General features: G+C 42.3%; 1 protein-coding gene across 2 annotated transcripts in view; it reads left to right on the forward strand.

Annotated features, from left to right (window-relative positions):
- The window catches only part of cdh13 (cadherin 13, H-cadherin (heart)), a 1,064,070-nt gene that overhangs the window by 940,442 nt on the left and 105,928 nt on the right, over positions 1-17,700 (forward strand). For both annotated transcript variants that reach the window (XM_041191002.1, XM_041191003.1), the window contains exon 9: positions 6,802-6,984. In XM_041191002.1, coding sequence (XP_041046936.1) covers positions 6,802-6,984 — 183 coding nt within the window. The remainder of the gene's footprint in view (positions 1-6,801; positions 6,985-17,700) is intronic.

Raw genomic sequence — 17,700 nt, forward strand, 5'->3', positions numbered from 1 at the left:
ATAATTTTTTCTGCATTAAAGAGTCTTTGTACAATAAACATTAACTCAAAATAGTGGGGCTTTTCTGTGGGCCAATTCAATTCTTTTCAGTTGATAATCTTATCTGGGAATCCTTTAAAAATCACTTTTGCAGGCATTTATTAGTTCCTTTTCCTATGCTGCGGTAATTGCATACTAATAAGGAATGAGGATGTTCCCAGACTTCTGCTGTACAACATTAAAGCACGCACCGCTTCATGAAGTGAAACTACTGTGAATGCTAGCACTCTACTTAATAATGCTGAATTAGATATTGGGATTTGTTTTATGTGTATGCGAAAGTTCATTTTTTTTTTGCTTTTAAACTTAAACATGATCATTTGGCATGACAATCAGAACAAAGGTGCAGTTAATGTGGTGAGGGGTAATGCCAAATGGCTAATATTGGTTTTAGTCAAATTCCCTGCACATCAGCATTTTGGATATAATCCTTAATACATAAAGAAGACTACACAATAATTTTATCACAATAACAGGGCCGCTAAAGCTCTGCAGAGACTGCAATGTATTATTGAGTTCTGAATCAGCACTCTGCCAGTGAAAAGTCCTAAGCGTACAATATCCCAAATCTTTTTAGATGTCCATAATTTATTGTTATTGTACGTATTGTTACAGTTCACAGCAGATGTATGGTACACTCAGACCAACAAGCTTAGATACAAAGCCAAAACCAATGCTGGGCCTTTAGCATAAATTGGGTATGAAGGCCAAAACTGACTGCAGAATGAAGATGAGTGAGCCTTCCTTGGTCAGGGGCTCTCAGACAATTTCTTTCTGGCGCCGGTTTGGACTGTACCTCCAGATGCAGGCTGCACCAATGCCGCAGTTGTAGAACTCAATTGGCTGGATGGCTGGTTTGTGATGCAGAGTGCCGCCAACAGCGCAGTTCAATTCCCATACTGGCTGAGGTCACCCATGAAGGTTCCGCCTTTTCAACCTTGCCCCTTGCCTAAGGTGTGTTAACCCTCAGATAAAACTCACCATCAATTGCTCCCCCATTCTGATAAGAGAGCATTTCCGGGACTACGGTGACATTCATTCATTATTCATTCATTCACACTTCAAAAGAAAACAGAAAGCTGGTTACTTCAAATGTGTTGTACTGGTTTAGCCCTTTCCTTATTGCTTCAATTTTCTCTTGAACATGAAGGAAGGATATGGTAGAGCTTTTAAGCTCTGTGAACTACATTACTATCAGCTGAAAAACTCAAGGTTAAACCTCTTTGACACAAACAAATATATAATGATATGTTATTCATATGCAATGTAGTATGTGGTATCATGTTTCTGTTTTATTTATCTTCAGTTTCTAAGTATTTTCTCCTAGATGCTTAATTGTCGTGAGATCCAAATTGAATTGAAAACCTCATAAGGTCCTTCAAAGTCCACTATGAAATTAGAAAAATAATTGAATTTCTGCCATTAATTCTTAAGTGTCTGCTTAAATCTATGCATCATTCACAACTGAGAGGACCTACATAAAATATGTTGTCAATTCATTGCATTAGCAATGTTCAACCATTTCCAAGAGGTGCACAAAAGTACAGCAGGATTTATTTATAGTCTGTTTTTGTGTCCCTCTCATTAGCAGTCACTCTCCAGCTCTACCCATTCCTCCCCCTATCACCCTGTTTCAGAAATGAGACAAAGAACTTGTAAGTAGTGAGGGCTGGTGAACATCCTACATCTTCCCCTTCCTTGGACCATTACATGTTGAGACAGTCTCATCTGAAAATCATGCACTGCCTTTTTAACATGCCAGTTATAACTTGAGTTATCCAGAGCGTAAACCTTGACTTTTATATAGTAATGCTGAGAAGACCTGACCTTCCCCGATGTTCGCAGTCAAGGAGTTATACTCTGTAGACATTTGTTTTTTGATACTTTTTAAAAAATTAACAGGGATTTGGTAAACAGATCTTTTTTTTAAATTTTCACTGAAATTATAAAAAATGAGCATTATATGGTTGTATTGGGCCTTAACAATAAAAAAAAGCACAACCAAGTCTAAATAGTTGATGAAGATCAGAGGACAATTCTGTGATTTAAAACAAGAGCAGAAGGGATACATAATCCCCTTTGAGAACAAATTTGGAAGACATGGATTCAACAATCTTAACCACCACCCCCATCCCACTCCTCCACCCTATTGCCACTACCACTCCCACCTCCAAATAACTCCAGTGACTTTGGTCTCTTAAAATATTCTTTGTGCCGTTCAGTACAATATTATATTCTATCCAGTGTTGGTAGCGTGATCATATGAAATAACATAACCTAACCCAATATCTTTTTAATCTTGCTTTCGTCTACTGTTAAATTATAACTCTGCTGAAGTCACGATTGAATTGCATTTAGTTTGTTTATACCATTGCTGCAGCATATGATAGTTACATTGATTATAGTCAAGAAGACAACTGTGCAAACAGAAATATGATTTAACACTGCTCAGGGAGGAATTTAATAAAAGCCTAGCAGTAGGTTTATTTCAATTGATAGAATTAATAAGGATTATTATCGTAATGTAGTAATTAAGTTGTCACCCAGGGAAATTATGCGGAATGTAAAACAGCTTGCATAAGTAGAAAATATTTTGCTGTCAAACATATTTCCAAATTAATTATTTATAAATTCTGTGAGCTAGTTGCTTCCATTATTGGAGTAAAGATCGGTGGGTAGAAATTGTTAGCAACATGAGGCTGGCGTAAACCAAAGAGGTGGGTCCAAGGTCCACTTGGTATTGGTCCTCAGGGAGCGCGCTGCTGAAGCTGGGGTCAAGTTCAGCCAGGGCTGGCAGAAACCCTGTGGAGTTGGGAGGAGTACTCCTACTCCTCCTGACTACACAAGAATGTTCTTTATGGAAAAATAAATGCTTCCCTTTTTACTGGCAGTCGCTCGTTAGGCGACATCTACTTATGGACAGTCCTGTCTCAGGAAGAAGTTCTTAGATATGTATTAGCCCTCTTATTAGCATATGCCAGGAGCCTATATGCTTGTTCTAGGTTGACACCAAAGACACCTCTAGAGCTACCAAAATACAATTGAATTAGACATCTTCCTGACACTGTTCAAGCACAGGAGATTGATCCTCTAAATTAGACCTTGGTACCCACTTTGTCTCCCCAGAAAATGGATTCAACAAAGTCTGATTTAAGCCCTTGAAGCACCTTATTTACTCAAGGTATATCAATTGCTATTTTAATTCCATCAGAAGAATGAGCAGATATATAACACATTCTCTTCTCCTATGTAACTTAACTTTACTACTGACCTCTTACAATCACTTGCATTTATATTGGTCTTGCAATCCGTAGCAATCTGGAGCCTCAAACTGTGTCATTGCTCATCCAACAGCACGAGGTTAGAGAAGATAAGATTGATTGGTTGTTGTCAGCTTGTTGCATTTAGGCTGGAGGGGTCCGGGCTAATGAGCTATGAGCAGCATAGCTCTACAGGTTAAATTCTTTAAGAGACAGGACATTGTCCAGAACTACAGTGACTAAGAAAAACTGGTCAACCGTAAACAGTTTAGCTTAATGATGCATTATTACTAAACTATTTTAAAGATATTACTTCTCACCACAGTAGCTAGTGTACTTCAGTAACTGTTTCTTTGCCAGGCAGCAAAACTAAATAATGCATGCACCAATGTTTTATTTATTCATTGATGGGATGTGGGCATCACTGGCTAGGCCAACATTTATTGCTCATCCCTAGTTGCCCTTGATAAGACGGTGGTGAGCTGCCTTCTTGAACTGCTGCAGTCCATGTGGCGTAGGAACACTCACAAGTGCTGTTACGGAGTCATGGATTCTTCCTTGAACTTCATCCTGTCCATTCTTACACCAGCCAGGCCTCTAGCCACATCTTAATCTGTTCCAAATGTTACTATGAGCCCACCAGCTGGCTACCCTGGTATGCTTCTGGCCACTCCTGTTCAATCCTCACTGTGGCCAGGAGCATGGACAGTTAAATCTTAATTGCTTTCACACAGCATTCTTGCTGGACAAGGGTAGTTAAAATCCCAACGTATACCTTAGGAAGTAGTCATGATACTAGTCATCACATTTTACCTGATATATGACATATACACTTAGCTTGGAACTGGATGATAGGATACCTGAATGGCCCAATACTTGAGTGGAACTATAGCATATATTTGAAATAGGAGATGAGTTGTGAGAGTTAAGCAGTGAGGTAGAACTATGGTAAATCATTGTATTCATATCTCCATGCCTTGAATTTGAATCCTTCCCATTGTGATTAAAAAGTCTCCTCTATAAGAATTAAATTAAATGAGTTTGGGTTAGTCTCAAAGCGATTGTTTTGGCTCCGAGTCAAAAACGGGAAATCTGCTGTAATTTGATGCTGCTTAGCATTGCATCGGTATTATCGCTTGGAGTCTGCACAAGGATGGCTGGTGTAGGGAATGGAAATGTCACGTTGGTATAATAATGAGTGCTTATTTGAGGCTGAGATAAAAGCACGATATCTAAACAATGTGGAAACAGATTTACTCTGCCTCTGCCCTGGAATTATGTGATACTGACACTGGATATAAAAGTGAATAATGTTTCCCAAAACTAACTTCACCTTGTTGAGCTGATTTAATCAATTTTCTTGAGCCAACAGAAATTATTAATGGAGTTTATTGGCACACAGTTGTGCAGATAACCATCTAGTTCAAATCTACAATCAGACTGAGTTCTTATCTGAAATTGTCAGTTGTATTTTATAGCAATTAGCTTTTCAGCAGTGAAACTCATTTATGCAAAGAAAAATTATGTACATATTCATATTTGCCAACAACTGCAGAGAAAATGTATCATGTTCAAAAACCATTTTGAGAATGAGATTTTTTTAAATAACAATTATTAATCAAGCCAATTTTTGCTTTGTCCATTGACTTTTTAGACTAAAATTACTTCAATTCATGTATTAAATTATTCAACAAAGATTTACCGATGTAATATTGACCCGTACGTAGGGCATTGTCAGGGCAGAAAATCAGGCTGTCTGGTTCAATTAGAGATATCAGCCTCGATATTATCTCCCCATGAGGAGTGGGAGACTGCAGAGCAGCGAGGGGGGATCAGTCCAAGACTGAAATAGGGCAGCATGTCCCCAACACATGCCACACATGTGCCTGCCACTCCTTTACAACAGTGGAACATGTGCTGTCCAAGTATCCTGCAATGGTTTAAAATTCTGTGATGCTGCACATGCTTTCTAGAGGTCAGGGAAACCTAGCAGTGAAAGAGAAGCAGGATCTACTGACTCTATGAAGTAATTCTTTTTCCAGCACTCATTGTAGGCTGGAAGGAGCAAGAGTGCTTGCCCTTCATCCCTCAAGAAAGCATTCGGCCTCCCCTCTGCTGATTGCAATCTCTTTCTTCTTCCCTGTCACATTTGCTATCCTTCCCAAAACCATCCAGGCTTCAGTTGCCAGGTTCCTTCCCTCAGGTTTCTCAGCTGCAGCTTCAATTCTGCTACTGGCTTTCCCCCAAGCCAGACTCCAGCTAGGCGGCCGATTAGGCCACCTTCCAGCATGAAGTAAATCAAAAAAATGCGAATGAGGTCCTGTTGATAAGGTCATGAGGAGCTCCATGTCCCTGGCATTGTTGGGTTTTAGACACAGTTTCACCCTCCCAGCACCACTCCCCCATCCCCACCCCCAAAAGCCTCCCCACTTCCCTGTAAACATTCGGGGCCATTTGTAGGATACAAGTGATGTTGGTGTTGATGAATGGTGTAAAGCTGGGACAATATGTTTTCTGATTGTTCCCTTGAAGGTTCCTCCAAATTTAGGAAGGGCCACATGAGGTTGACTATGGAAAGTTTTTCAACACACTAATCACAGCTTGAAGTGGATAGTTACTTGTGTTGGTTATCCCAGTGAGGAAAGCAGTGCTGCTTCCATCTGGCAGAATGAAAATTAGCTGATTGTTTTGTTTCAAGGATGAGGTCTTAGGGTGGGTTCCAGTCCAAAAGGTCAACACCATTTTGCTCTGACTCTGTGTAGGGGTAGTGTTGATTGAAGGGGTTTGGATCTCATGAAGTACATCTGGCACAGGCCAGAGTTGGCTAAAAGGCTTATATGCATTTGCTACTCTGAAATGATCAATTCTCTGAATATCACTGAAATCCAATGCTCCATTTAGACAATTTCTCTAAGTAACCTAAATTTCACCTCCAGATAGCATGTTAGATGGCAAGAAATGCTGCAAATATGACCAGTATATTTTGGTAACAGGTTCCACCGACCGGCCTCCTGGTATTAACCTTCAGAGCCATGTGAGGGTAGCCATCATCACTTTCGATATGGAATGATTAAACGTGCTGCAAATGAGGGAGGCAATTAAGAATCTCCACTTTGAGGCTGAGGCCATTCGAAGTTGTAAGCTGCATAATTGAAGGCTCTTCCCATCAACAAGGGCTACCTGGTTCTCCAGTACACTTGCACCAATTGTACACTTAGACAAACAGGCTTGAATTCACAGCCTGCAGATGCAATCACAACAAACAAAAAGTTTTTCAAGTAATGTGTGTGGTTCACAGATTAATATAAATTTTTACAGAATGTGGAATAATACTTGAATTATCTGGTGATAGGAAATGTAACTGAATGTTAGAAATCAAAGCAAGATTACAAAGCACATAGAAAATGAGGTAGAGCACTTGAATAACTTATTTCGTCTTATGTCTGTGATAATTGAAGCCTTGCAGCTGCTTAATGTAAACAATTTGCCATTTTTCTATCAGTTTCAAGCTACAGTGAATGAGGGATTTACTGGAATTATTGTGAATCTTACTGTGGAGGACAATGATGACCCAGCTACTGGAGCTTGGAGAGCTGTCTACACCATTATCAATGGAAACCCTGACATGAACTTCAAAATTGAGACCAATCCAAAGAACAATGAGGGGATGTTATTTGTTGACAAAGTAAGTATGCTTTCAGTGCTCAATCTTTAAAATTCTTTGGGGAACAAGAGGCCATTGGTTTCCTCATAGTCAAATATGAGAGATGCAGGACTGCAAAATTATTTGAGGTACACAAAGCCAGACATATCTTAAGGATGCCTCATTTTAAAAATATTTTATTACAAATTCCTATTCTCTGCATCCATCATTGCAGTCGCTGAATAAAGTTATTTTCAATCAACTCAAGTAAGAAAGGTCAGTCTTTGAATTTATTCATTGATTGATACCATTCTCACCCAATACCTAACATAATTTAGGAAGGTTGCCTAATCTAAAGACATTAGTATGCTGGCCTATTATCTTACCATAAAGCAATTCTATGGTGCAGTCACTTCTCAAGCTGCATAGGGTGCACCTCCTTATCTTAGATGTATGGGTCTGCAAAGTACCTAACAAAAATGCTTCTTTTTCAGGCAGTCTTCAAATGTTCTGGCTAGTGAAATGCAGCATAGAGAACTTCTGCCAAAATTCCACTTCTAAAATGCTAACATGATTTCTCTCCTGGGCCCTGGCTATGACCTTGATCCATCTGCTGGAAGTGTGCTGAATTGCATTTAAATAAATTGGGGGACATGGTGAAGTATCTGCGACAATTTCCCAAAACTTCTGCCCACTTATGCCTGTCTGAAAATTACTAACAATGTAAAGGTGGCAGTGCTGAGCTTCTACAGTACTCCACAAACAGGAAAATATTGGGGCCTGAATTTTCGCAATGACAGAGCGGGTTTCTGGCGTAGTCAAAATGACCAAAATGAACCCAGCATATACACCATTTTTGCTGGGGCTGGGAGTGGAGGGGGTGAGGAATTGGGCAGTTGCAGTTTGCACATGCTTCAAACAGATCTAATTTTCATTAGTGGGAACATGATCTGTAGGCTTTAAACATTTTAAGAGCAGGTCTAAACCTACCAGAGTTCTTTAGAGAATCAGAGTACCCTTTTGGAGACATAAGGTACCCTTTTGTGGTTGCTAAAAGCAGAAATGAATGTGCGTAAGAAGTGGATAAACTCATTGGAACTGCCAAGCTATCAAGGCATTTAAATGTCATGGCCTTTAAATTTAAAAGAGTATGTAGTTTAATAAAAAAAACAGTGCTTGCTATTTCATTCTGTGGACAGGATTCTCCAGTTCTGCTAAAGTCAGTAGACTTTTGGCTGGCTCACTGCATCTGCTGTGGCAGGACCTGCCACCTCAGGGTGTCCAGCCTATCTGTTGATAAAAACTTGACGTTTTTTATTACTCATTGATGGGATATGAGCATTGCTGGCTCATGCAGCTTTTATTGCTCACATCTCAATGGCCTTGAGAAGGTGGTGGTGAAATGCCTTCCTGAGTCGCTGCAGTCCATGTGGTGTAGGTACATGCACTGTGATGTTAGGGAGGGAATTACAGGATTTTGACCTAGCGACAGTGAAGGAATGACAATATATTTCCAAGTCAGGATGGTGAATAGCTTGGAGGAGAATTGTAGGTGTTGGTCTTCCCACATGTCTGCTGCCCTTGTCCTCTAGATAGTAGTAATTGTGGGGTTAGAAGGTCATGTGTAAATAGCCTTGGTGAATCCCTGCAGTGCATCTTGTAGATGGTGTACACTGCTGTCTCTGTGCATTGGTGATGGAGGGAGTGATTGTTTGTGGATGGGGTGGCAATCAAGCGGGCTGCTTTGTCCTGAACGATGTCAAGCTTCTAGAATGTTGTTGGAGCTGCACTCTTCCAGACAAGTGGAGAGTATTATAACACACTCCTGATGTGTGCCTTGTAGATGGTCGACAGGTTTTGAGGAGTTTTACTCACTGCAGGATTTCTAGCCTTTGACTTGCTCTTGTAGATGCAGTATTTATATGGCTAGTCCAGTTCCGTTTCTGGTCAATGGTAATCTCCTGGATGTTGTTTCTGAGAGATTCAGTGATGGTAATGCCATTGAATGTCATGGTGATGGTTAGATTCACTCTTGTTGGAGATGGTCATTGCCTGGCACTTGTGTGGTGTAAATGTTAGCTACCACTTAATAGCCCATTTCTGAATATTGTCCAGGTCTTGCTGCATTTGTGGACATGGACTCCTTCAGTATCTGAGGAGTCATGAATGGTGCTGGACATTGTGCAATCATCAACGAACATCCCCACTTCTGACCTTCTGATGGAAGGAAGGTCATAGATGAAGCAGCTGAAAACGGTGGACCGATGACACTACCCCGAGGAACTCCTGCAGTGATGTCCTGGAATTGAGATGATTGATCTCCAACAACCACAACCACCTTCCTTTGTATTAGATAATATTACAACCAGCAGAGAATTTCCCCTGATTCCCATTGACCTCAGTTTTGCTCAGGTTCCTTGATGCCACACTCGGTCAAATGCTGCCTTGATATCAAGCGCAGTCACTCTCACCTCACCTCGGGAGCTCAGTTCTTCTGTCCATGTTTGAACCAAAGCTATAATGAGCTCAGGAGCTGAGTAGCCCTGGCGGAACCCAAACTGAGAGTCAGTGAGCAGGTTATTGCTGAGCAAGTGCTGCCTGATGTCCCCTTCCGTCACTTCACTAACAGTTGGGAGTATACTGATGGGATGGTAATTGGCTGGATTGGATTTGTCCTTTTCGTGTACAAGTCATACCCGGGCAATTTTCCATATTGGCCAGTATTGTAGCTGTAGATGCCAGTGTTGCAGCTGTACTGGAACAGCTTGGCTAGGCCAGCGGCAAGTTCTGGAGCACAAGACTTCAGTACTATTGTCAGGGCCAATAGCCTTTGCAGCTTCCAGTGCCCTCATCCATTTATTGATCTCACGTAGATTGCATCGAATTGGCTGAAGACTGACATTTTTGATGCTGGGGACCTCAGGAGGAGGCCAAGATGGATCATCCACTCAGCACTTCCGGCTGAAGGTTGTTGCAAATGCTTCAGTCTTATATTTTGCACTGATAGGCTAGTTTCCCCTATCATTGAGGATGGTGATATTTGTATAGCCTCCTCCTCCAGTGAGTTGTTTAATTGTCCATCACCATTCATGACTGAATGTGGCAGGACTGCAGAGTTTAGACCTGATCTGTTGTTTGTGGAATTGCTTATGTTGTTTGGCACTCAGGCAGTCCTGTGTTGTAGCTTCACTAGGTTGAAACTTCATTTTTAGCTATGCCTGGTGCTACTCCTGGCATGCCCTCCTATGCACATCAATGAACCAGGGTTGATCCCCCAGCTTGGTGGCAATGGTAGAGTGGAGGATATGCCAGGCCATGACATTATAGATGGCCTACAGCACCTCATGGTTGCCCAGTCTTGAGTTGCTAGGTCTGTTCGAAGCCTATTCCATTTAGCATGGTGGTGGTAACACACAACACGATGGAGGGTATCCTCAAGTAAAGACGGGATTTCGTCTCCACAAGGGCTATGTGGTAGTCACTCCTACCGATACTGTCATGGAAAGCTGCATCTACAGCAGGCAGGTTGATGGGGATGGGTTCATGTATGTTTTTCCCTCTTGCTGATTCCTTCACCACCTACTGCAGAGACCCAGCCTAGCAGTTATGTCATTTAGGACTCGGCTAGCTCAGTCTGCAGTGGGCCACTCTTGATGATGGATGTTATAGTTCCCCAACCAGAGTACATTTTACACCCTTGCCACCTTCAGTGCTTCCTCCAATTGGTGTTCAACATGGAGGAGTGCTGATTCATCAGCTGAGGAGCGGGGGTGGTGGGGAGTTCGGGGGGAGGTGCAGTACATGGTAATCAGCAGGAGGTTGCCTTGCCAATGTCTGACCTGATGCCATGAGACTTCATGGGGTCCAGGGTTGACGTTGAGAATCCCAATGCAGCTCCCACAACAATCAAGAAGCATGACACCGCCCAGGACAAAGCAGCCCTCTTGATTGTCACAATATTGACTCCCTACACCACCAACTCACAATAGCAGCAGTGTGTACCATCTACAAGATGCACTGCAGGAATTCACTAAGGCTCCTTCAACACACCTTCCAAACCCACAATCACTACCATCTAGAAGGAAAAGGGCAGCAGGTAGATGGGAACATCACCACCTAGAAGTTCCCCTCCAAGTCACTCATCATTCTGACTTAGAAATATATCACTGTCCCTTCACTGTGGCTAGGTCAAAATCCTGGAACTCCCTCCTTAACAGCATTGTGGGTGTACCTACACCACATGGACTGCAGTGGTTCAAGAAGGCAGCTCACCACCATCTTCTCAAGTGCAACTGGTGATGGGCAATAAATGCTGGCCCAGCCGGCGAAGTCCACGTCCCGTGAATGAATAAAAAAAAATTCTCAATCCATACTAGTATATTTCGCCCAATCCCATGCGCTCTAATTTTACTTACTGACCATTTTTGTGGGACCTTATCAAAAGCCTTCTGAAAATCCAAATATATCATATCCACTGGTTCTCCTCTATCAATGCTAAAAGTAATGTCCTCAAAAAACTTCAGGCTTGTCAAATATGATTTCTCGTTCATAAATCCATGTTGACTCTGCCCAATTTTACCATTCTTTTCTAAATGTCCAGTTATTCATCCTCGCATTCTAACATTATCCCTACTAAGGAAGTCAAACTAACAGGTCTGTAGTTCTCCATTCTCCTCTTCCTCCCTTCTTAAAAAGTGGGGTTACATTTATTACGATCTCAGCTGATGTTAATACTGGACAAGTATTAACACAGAGTGAAACCTGGCTTGATAAGAACCTAACTTTTATTTTTTTTAGAAAACGTGGAGAAACGTTACTGAACAAATTCACAGGAGTCTGCTGATGAACTTTTAACATAAAGACTAAAACAGTTTTACAAGAAAAATGAACTATATTACACCAGACAAAAAGGCTGGAAAGATCTCAATACAAACACAAAATAATTATTGAATTATTCACTATTTCTTCACACCAGCTTTATCTTTACAGACACATACAAATTCAAAAAGATAAAACAATTTTGCATATCTATCTTATGCTCTAATGTTCGGGGAAGTATGCGGTACATGTGAATTAACAGGCAAACTGTGGTCAGACAGCACACGCCAAAGTAAATGACAGCTGTGACCAAAGCAGATTTTATGGATTTCTCAACATCCCTCCCAGATGTTTGTTACATTGTGAGTCAACCAGCCTCACTGAACTGTCTTTCTCACGAGAGTTTCCAATCTCCACATTTGAAGAACTCACCTTGGAATTCTCTTCATAAATCACTCCCATTCAGAAGGCTCCAGCAAGGATCCACCTCCAGGGTTTCAATCTCACCTTCTGAGATTCCTTTCCTCTGTATCTCCATGTATGTTCAAGCTTCACCTTCTAAGCACACTTTCAGATCTTCAGCCGTGCTAACCAGAAGCCCCCTGCTCCAAAAGACCCGCAATAAGAGTCACCAACCTTCGACTGCCTCCTCAGATCTTCAGGGCTTCTCTCAAGCCCACTTCTTTTCAAGTCTGCTCCCCACAGCTCTTTCTTTAGATTGGAGCCTTTTACTCTGCTCCTGTCATTTGTCTTGACCCAGTCCGATCTGTCTTTGATCTCTTTCTTTGCCCTTGCCTGGGACCTTCTCCTGGGACCTCATTCTGCTCCGCTCCCTGGTTTGGCACATTCTCCCTGCCCCCCTCCCTGTGTCCTGCTCCCTGGGACATCTTCTCTGTAATGATGCTTTGGTTCCAGGTCACCTGACCTGCTTTTTGCGCCATTTCACTTTTTCCATTCATTTCCCTCTGGACATGGCCAGTTCCTGGACTGAAGGCTGTGAAATCAATGATTTGCATTTGTGCAGCCATTTCCCAGCCAGTACATGCACAGAAGTCCTGGGGACCGCTGGGAACTGTAGTTCCTGAACCCAGGGGTAAATATTCGAGATTTGCAAAATATTTGCTGCTTTCCAGTCTTCAGGAATCTATAGAATTCTGAAATATAACCACCAATGCATCCACTATCTCTCTGGCCACCTCCTTCATCACTCTCGGAAGAAGCTCATCTGATCCAGGGGATTTAGCATCCTTCAATCTAGTTAACTTTTCAAGTACTACCTCTTTACTAATACTAATTTCTTGTAGTTCCTCAGTTTTGCAAGTCCCTTGGTCACCTAATATTTCTAGGAGATTTTCTATATCTTCTTCTATGAAGATAGATGCAAAGTAACTGTTTAGATTCTGTGTCATTTCCCTGTTCACCACTATCAATTCTCCTGTCTCCACCTGTAATGGGCCCACATTTGTCCTAGCTAATCTTTTCCTTTCACATACCTAAAGAAATTTTTACAGTCCACCTTTATGTTGCTCAGTAGTTTGCATTCATATTCTCTTTTTCCTTTCTTAATAAGTTCCTCCTTTGCTGTGCTCTAAATTTTTCCCAATCCCCAGGCTTACCACGTTTCCTGGTATCCTTATAAACCACTTGCTTTGATTTAATGTGATCTTTAACTTCCTTCGTTAGCCATGGTTCATTTACCTTGGGTGTTTTTGCTTTAGAGGGATGTATATTTGTTGTAGACCATGTAGTATTTCTTTAAATACTAACCCTTGCCTGACTACCATCAAATCTTCTAGCATGTTTTCCCAATCCGCCATAGCCAACTTGCCCCTCGTACCTTCATAATTTCCTTTCTTCAGATTTAAGACGTTAGTTTCATAATGAACTACATTGCATTCAAACTTAATGCAAAGCTCTATCATTGGTGGGCAGGTGGGTGAGTGCATTAGTGGGTAGGTGAGTGAGGTAATAGGGTGGGTTTTGGGTGAGTGGGTAGGTGAGTGATGTGGGTGGGTGTATGAGGTGGGTAAGTTGATGAGGTGGGTAACTGAGAAGATGGATAGGTGGGTGAGTGGATAGTTGGGTTGGGGGGTGTTAGTCGGGTCAGGTTGTTCAGGGGCTTAGTCGGGTTTGGTCAGGACGGTAGTCGGATGGTCGGGAGTTACTCGATGGGAGGGTTTGGAAGGGTAGTCATTGGATAGTCGGGTCGGGAGTAGTCGGGTTGGCAGGGTAATTGGGTGATGGGGGAATATTTGGGTCAGGTTGAAGAGTGGTCGGGTGTTTAGTTGGGTCAGGTTGAAGGGTGGTCAGGAGGGTAGTTGGGTTGGCAGGGTAGTCAGGTTGTTCAGGGGTAGTCGGTTTAGGTTGAAGACTGGAGTGTAGTTGGCACATGTCAAGAGGATAGTCAGATGGTCAGCTTGGGGGTATAGTCTGGTTGGGACTGTTGGGTTGTTGATTCAGGTCGGGATGGCAGTCGGGTTGTTACGGCTGGTAGTTGGATTGGGGAGAGTAGTTAGTTTGGGGTGGGGAGTTTGTCAGGTGGTCAGGGGTCGGTAGTTAGTGAGGCCAGGGAGTGATCAGGATTTTGGTTGTGCAGTGGCCCATGCGTTAGACTAGGTTTTAATGTGTCTAACATTTCCTGGGTAACTATTCGGGTAAGTACCGCAAAACGGACCGAACTCTCCAACTCTAACTCAGATTCAGAGACACTCTTGCAGGGTCCCAAGCAGCAGGGAAATTGCTCTTTGAAAGTTGAAACTTGCTGGGCATTTCCAACATTGGTCCACCCGACGGGACTCCTGCGGGGTCCCAACATACATCTTCAGTCAAATGTCCGGCCTCCGATGATCCGGGGTGCGGAGGATTTGGCCCCACATATTCACAGTGACATATGTAAATTAAAATAATTACAAGAAAAGAAGGATAACCAGAAGATGCCATTTAAAAAAAAAATCAAGTTGCCAGAAATGTTCCCTACCGTCTTGTTATTGCTTCATAGCCTCACACTGGTGTCTCTGTTGCTTATCTCCATGCCAGTCCATATCTAAAACTCTTTTTGCTGCATGGTTCTACCTGAGTGTCTGGAGATTATGAAACTCATGACTAGAACTTTATATGCTGCTCATCCTAGTGAAGCTGGCAGTCTTGAAGGATCAGCTTTCAGTGCATCTTACTTGCACGTCCAATGCCTTACAGACCTCCTACCCTGGTTTTGGAAGGAGCTGTATTGATGTAGTTAAATTGTCACTGTCATGAGAAGCAGCAATATTCACCATCACAAGTTCAGTTGAATTAGTGGTCTGTATGAGAACAGGATGCACAGTGCCAATTAAGTCCTGAAAGCCCTGAGCTAGCGTGTTTTTCAAGCCATTTATAGAAATAATCAATTGTGCTAATTCAGATGTGATAGCTGCTTTTAAAGCATCTTTCTGAAGTCTTGGCACTGCATGCTGATCTGCATTGATTACCACACTCTCCAGGGTGTCCCTCACTTCATGCCATTAAATTGGAGATGAGGGTTGTGTACTCCGCCAGTATTTCGACTGTCAGCACCACAAAAGGAGATTGTCTCCACAGCCTGCATGAGTTTGTCACTGAGATCAATATCACCTCAGTCCTCAAGGACTTCATGGGCTTAATCCCAGGCAGTAACTTCGTAATTTCCTGACATTCAGATAGCACCACATAGGAGAAAGAGATTAAGATCACAAGTGAATTGAGTTTTAGATGTGGAGCAGGTGGTGAGTAAAGGATGGAGGGCCCCTGAGTCATAGAAAATTTAAAGAATTGAACTAGGAAATCTTGGTCCTTGAGCTCCCCAGCTGAAGGCAGCCATTTCTTTATCCTCCAAGGAGAGACAATTGTTTCCTCATTCCTTCCTAGCTTGTTAACTTGGTGAAATCCTCACTAACTAAGCCATGTCATTGGTTAAATATGCATATCTAGGCTGCTACTTGAATAGTAAAGGTGACATGCAAGATTGGGTGAATCAGGTGGAGGATGGGGTGGTTCCTCTGGTGGGGTGGATTGGTCTCCAGATGTTTCTTTCTGTAAGCATTCAGCACCTGTGAGAGCCATAAAGCATGTACATTTTAAAAAGATAAAAACAAAAAAACTGCGGATGCTGGAAATCCAAAACAAAAACAGAATTACCTGGAAAAACTCAGCAGGTCTGGCAGCATCGGCGGAGAAGAAAAGAGTTGACGTTTCGAGTCCTCATGACCCTTCGACAGAACTAGTTCTGTCGAAGGGTCATGAGGACTCGAAACGTCAACTCTTTTCTTCTCCGCCGATGCTGCCAGACCTGCTGAGTTTTTCCAGGTAATTCTGTTTTTGTTTTACATTTTAAAAAGGTTCTCTCTGATTTGGGAATCAGAAGCAATAAGAAAACAACAAACCCCACAGTTCTGTAAGTGCTCTATTCATTATTAACCTGAACCTGTCAGCTCTCCTCCAACATTTTCATCTCACAACAGCTGCCCAGTGTGTCTGCCCATGCATTGCAGAGCTTCCTCCTTATGCCTACTAAAGCGCCTAAAGCGACCATTATTCTAATTGTAGCAATCCTTTGCCTCTGGTTGTCCGCATGTTTCTTCTTTGAACAGATAACAAAATATTAGTCATGGTACAAACCAATTAGCATTGTCTTTTGACTCAGACATCTCCAGGCATCCTTGTGTGAACATTCTCTTAGAGGCAAGAATCCAGCAGTGTTTTTCACTTCTCAGTCAAACATTCAGGAACTGTGAAATGCAACAGTAGAATGGTAGGTGAGAAGGTGTACCAAATAGCCCTGTCAGCCATGGCTCGGATGTAGCACTCTCTCCTTGAGACAGAAGGTTGCGGGTTCAGTCCCACTCTAGGACTTGAGCACAAAAATCAAGACTGACACTCCAGTGCATTGAGGAAGTACTGCACTGTCAGAGGTGCTGTCTTTTGGATGAGATGTTAAACCGAGACACTGTCTGCCCTCTCAAATAGATCTAAATGATGCCATGACACTAGAAGGGCAATGAACTTTCCCACTGTGCCCTGCCCAATATTTATCCCTCACTAAACATTACCAGTGCAAATTATTTAGTGATTATCGTGATGCTGCTTGTGGCAGCATGCTTGTGAAAATTAGCTGCCACGTTTCCACATTGCAAAAGTGACTATTATCATACTTCATCACTGAAAAGCACTTTGAGGCACCCGTGGTTGTGGAAGGCATTGTATAAATGCAAATGTCTTTTTTTTCTTTCTTTATGGTATCCTTCCTTATGCCCTCACTTTTCTATGTTTAAGGTACCTCCAGCACACACTTTCTCTCTCTGTCCCTCCTGAGTTCTCTGCTGTGCTTCAGACCTACCTTCGCACACTCCCAGCTTTAGAGGCACAACGAAGGGCAGGATTCTCACTGTGATGCTGTTCTGCATGTTAAATAAGGCCTCCCAGCTAAAATGCAGCGGTGAGCAGATGGAATCATCGAGTGAGGAGTCGGATGAAAGACCAGACCCATAATTTGTTCAACTATCTGAGGAAACTCCAAATCAAAAGTCTGACCTTGGAGCCATAGTGACCTTGATGGCCCCTGGTTGAATTACTGCCTGCATTGAATTAGCTGATCTTAGCCATGGTAGTCAGGCAGTAATAATTAGTCTGAATGTCAATGAATTAAGAAAAGGAAAAATCAGTCATCATCTAGGGACACTGCAGAAAGTGCGAGAATGGGGAAATCGGATGAGAACAATATTGGTTTTGGCACCAAACTCCAATAGGCTGTTAACATTAATCATTAAAAACCCCAATATAAATAATAGCAAAGCCCCAGGAAGAAGCTAGAACTCCAGCCAGAGAGGGAGTCAGTGCCTCGAGCAAAGGGAAAGAAGACAAAGGAATGTTGAGTAGACTTTTACTCAATACCTAAATGTCCATGAAGTATTACAAGAACTATTTTCA

Source organism: Carcharodon carcharias, chromosome 7 (genome assembly GCF_017639515.1).
Source record: "Carcharodon carcharias isolate sCarCar2 chromosome 7, sCarCar2.pri, whole genome shotgun sequence".
NCBI lineage: Eukaryota > Metazoa > Chordata > Chondrichthyes > Lamniformes > Lamnidae > Carcharodon > Carcharodon carcharias.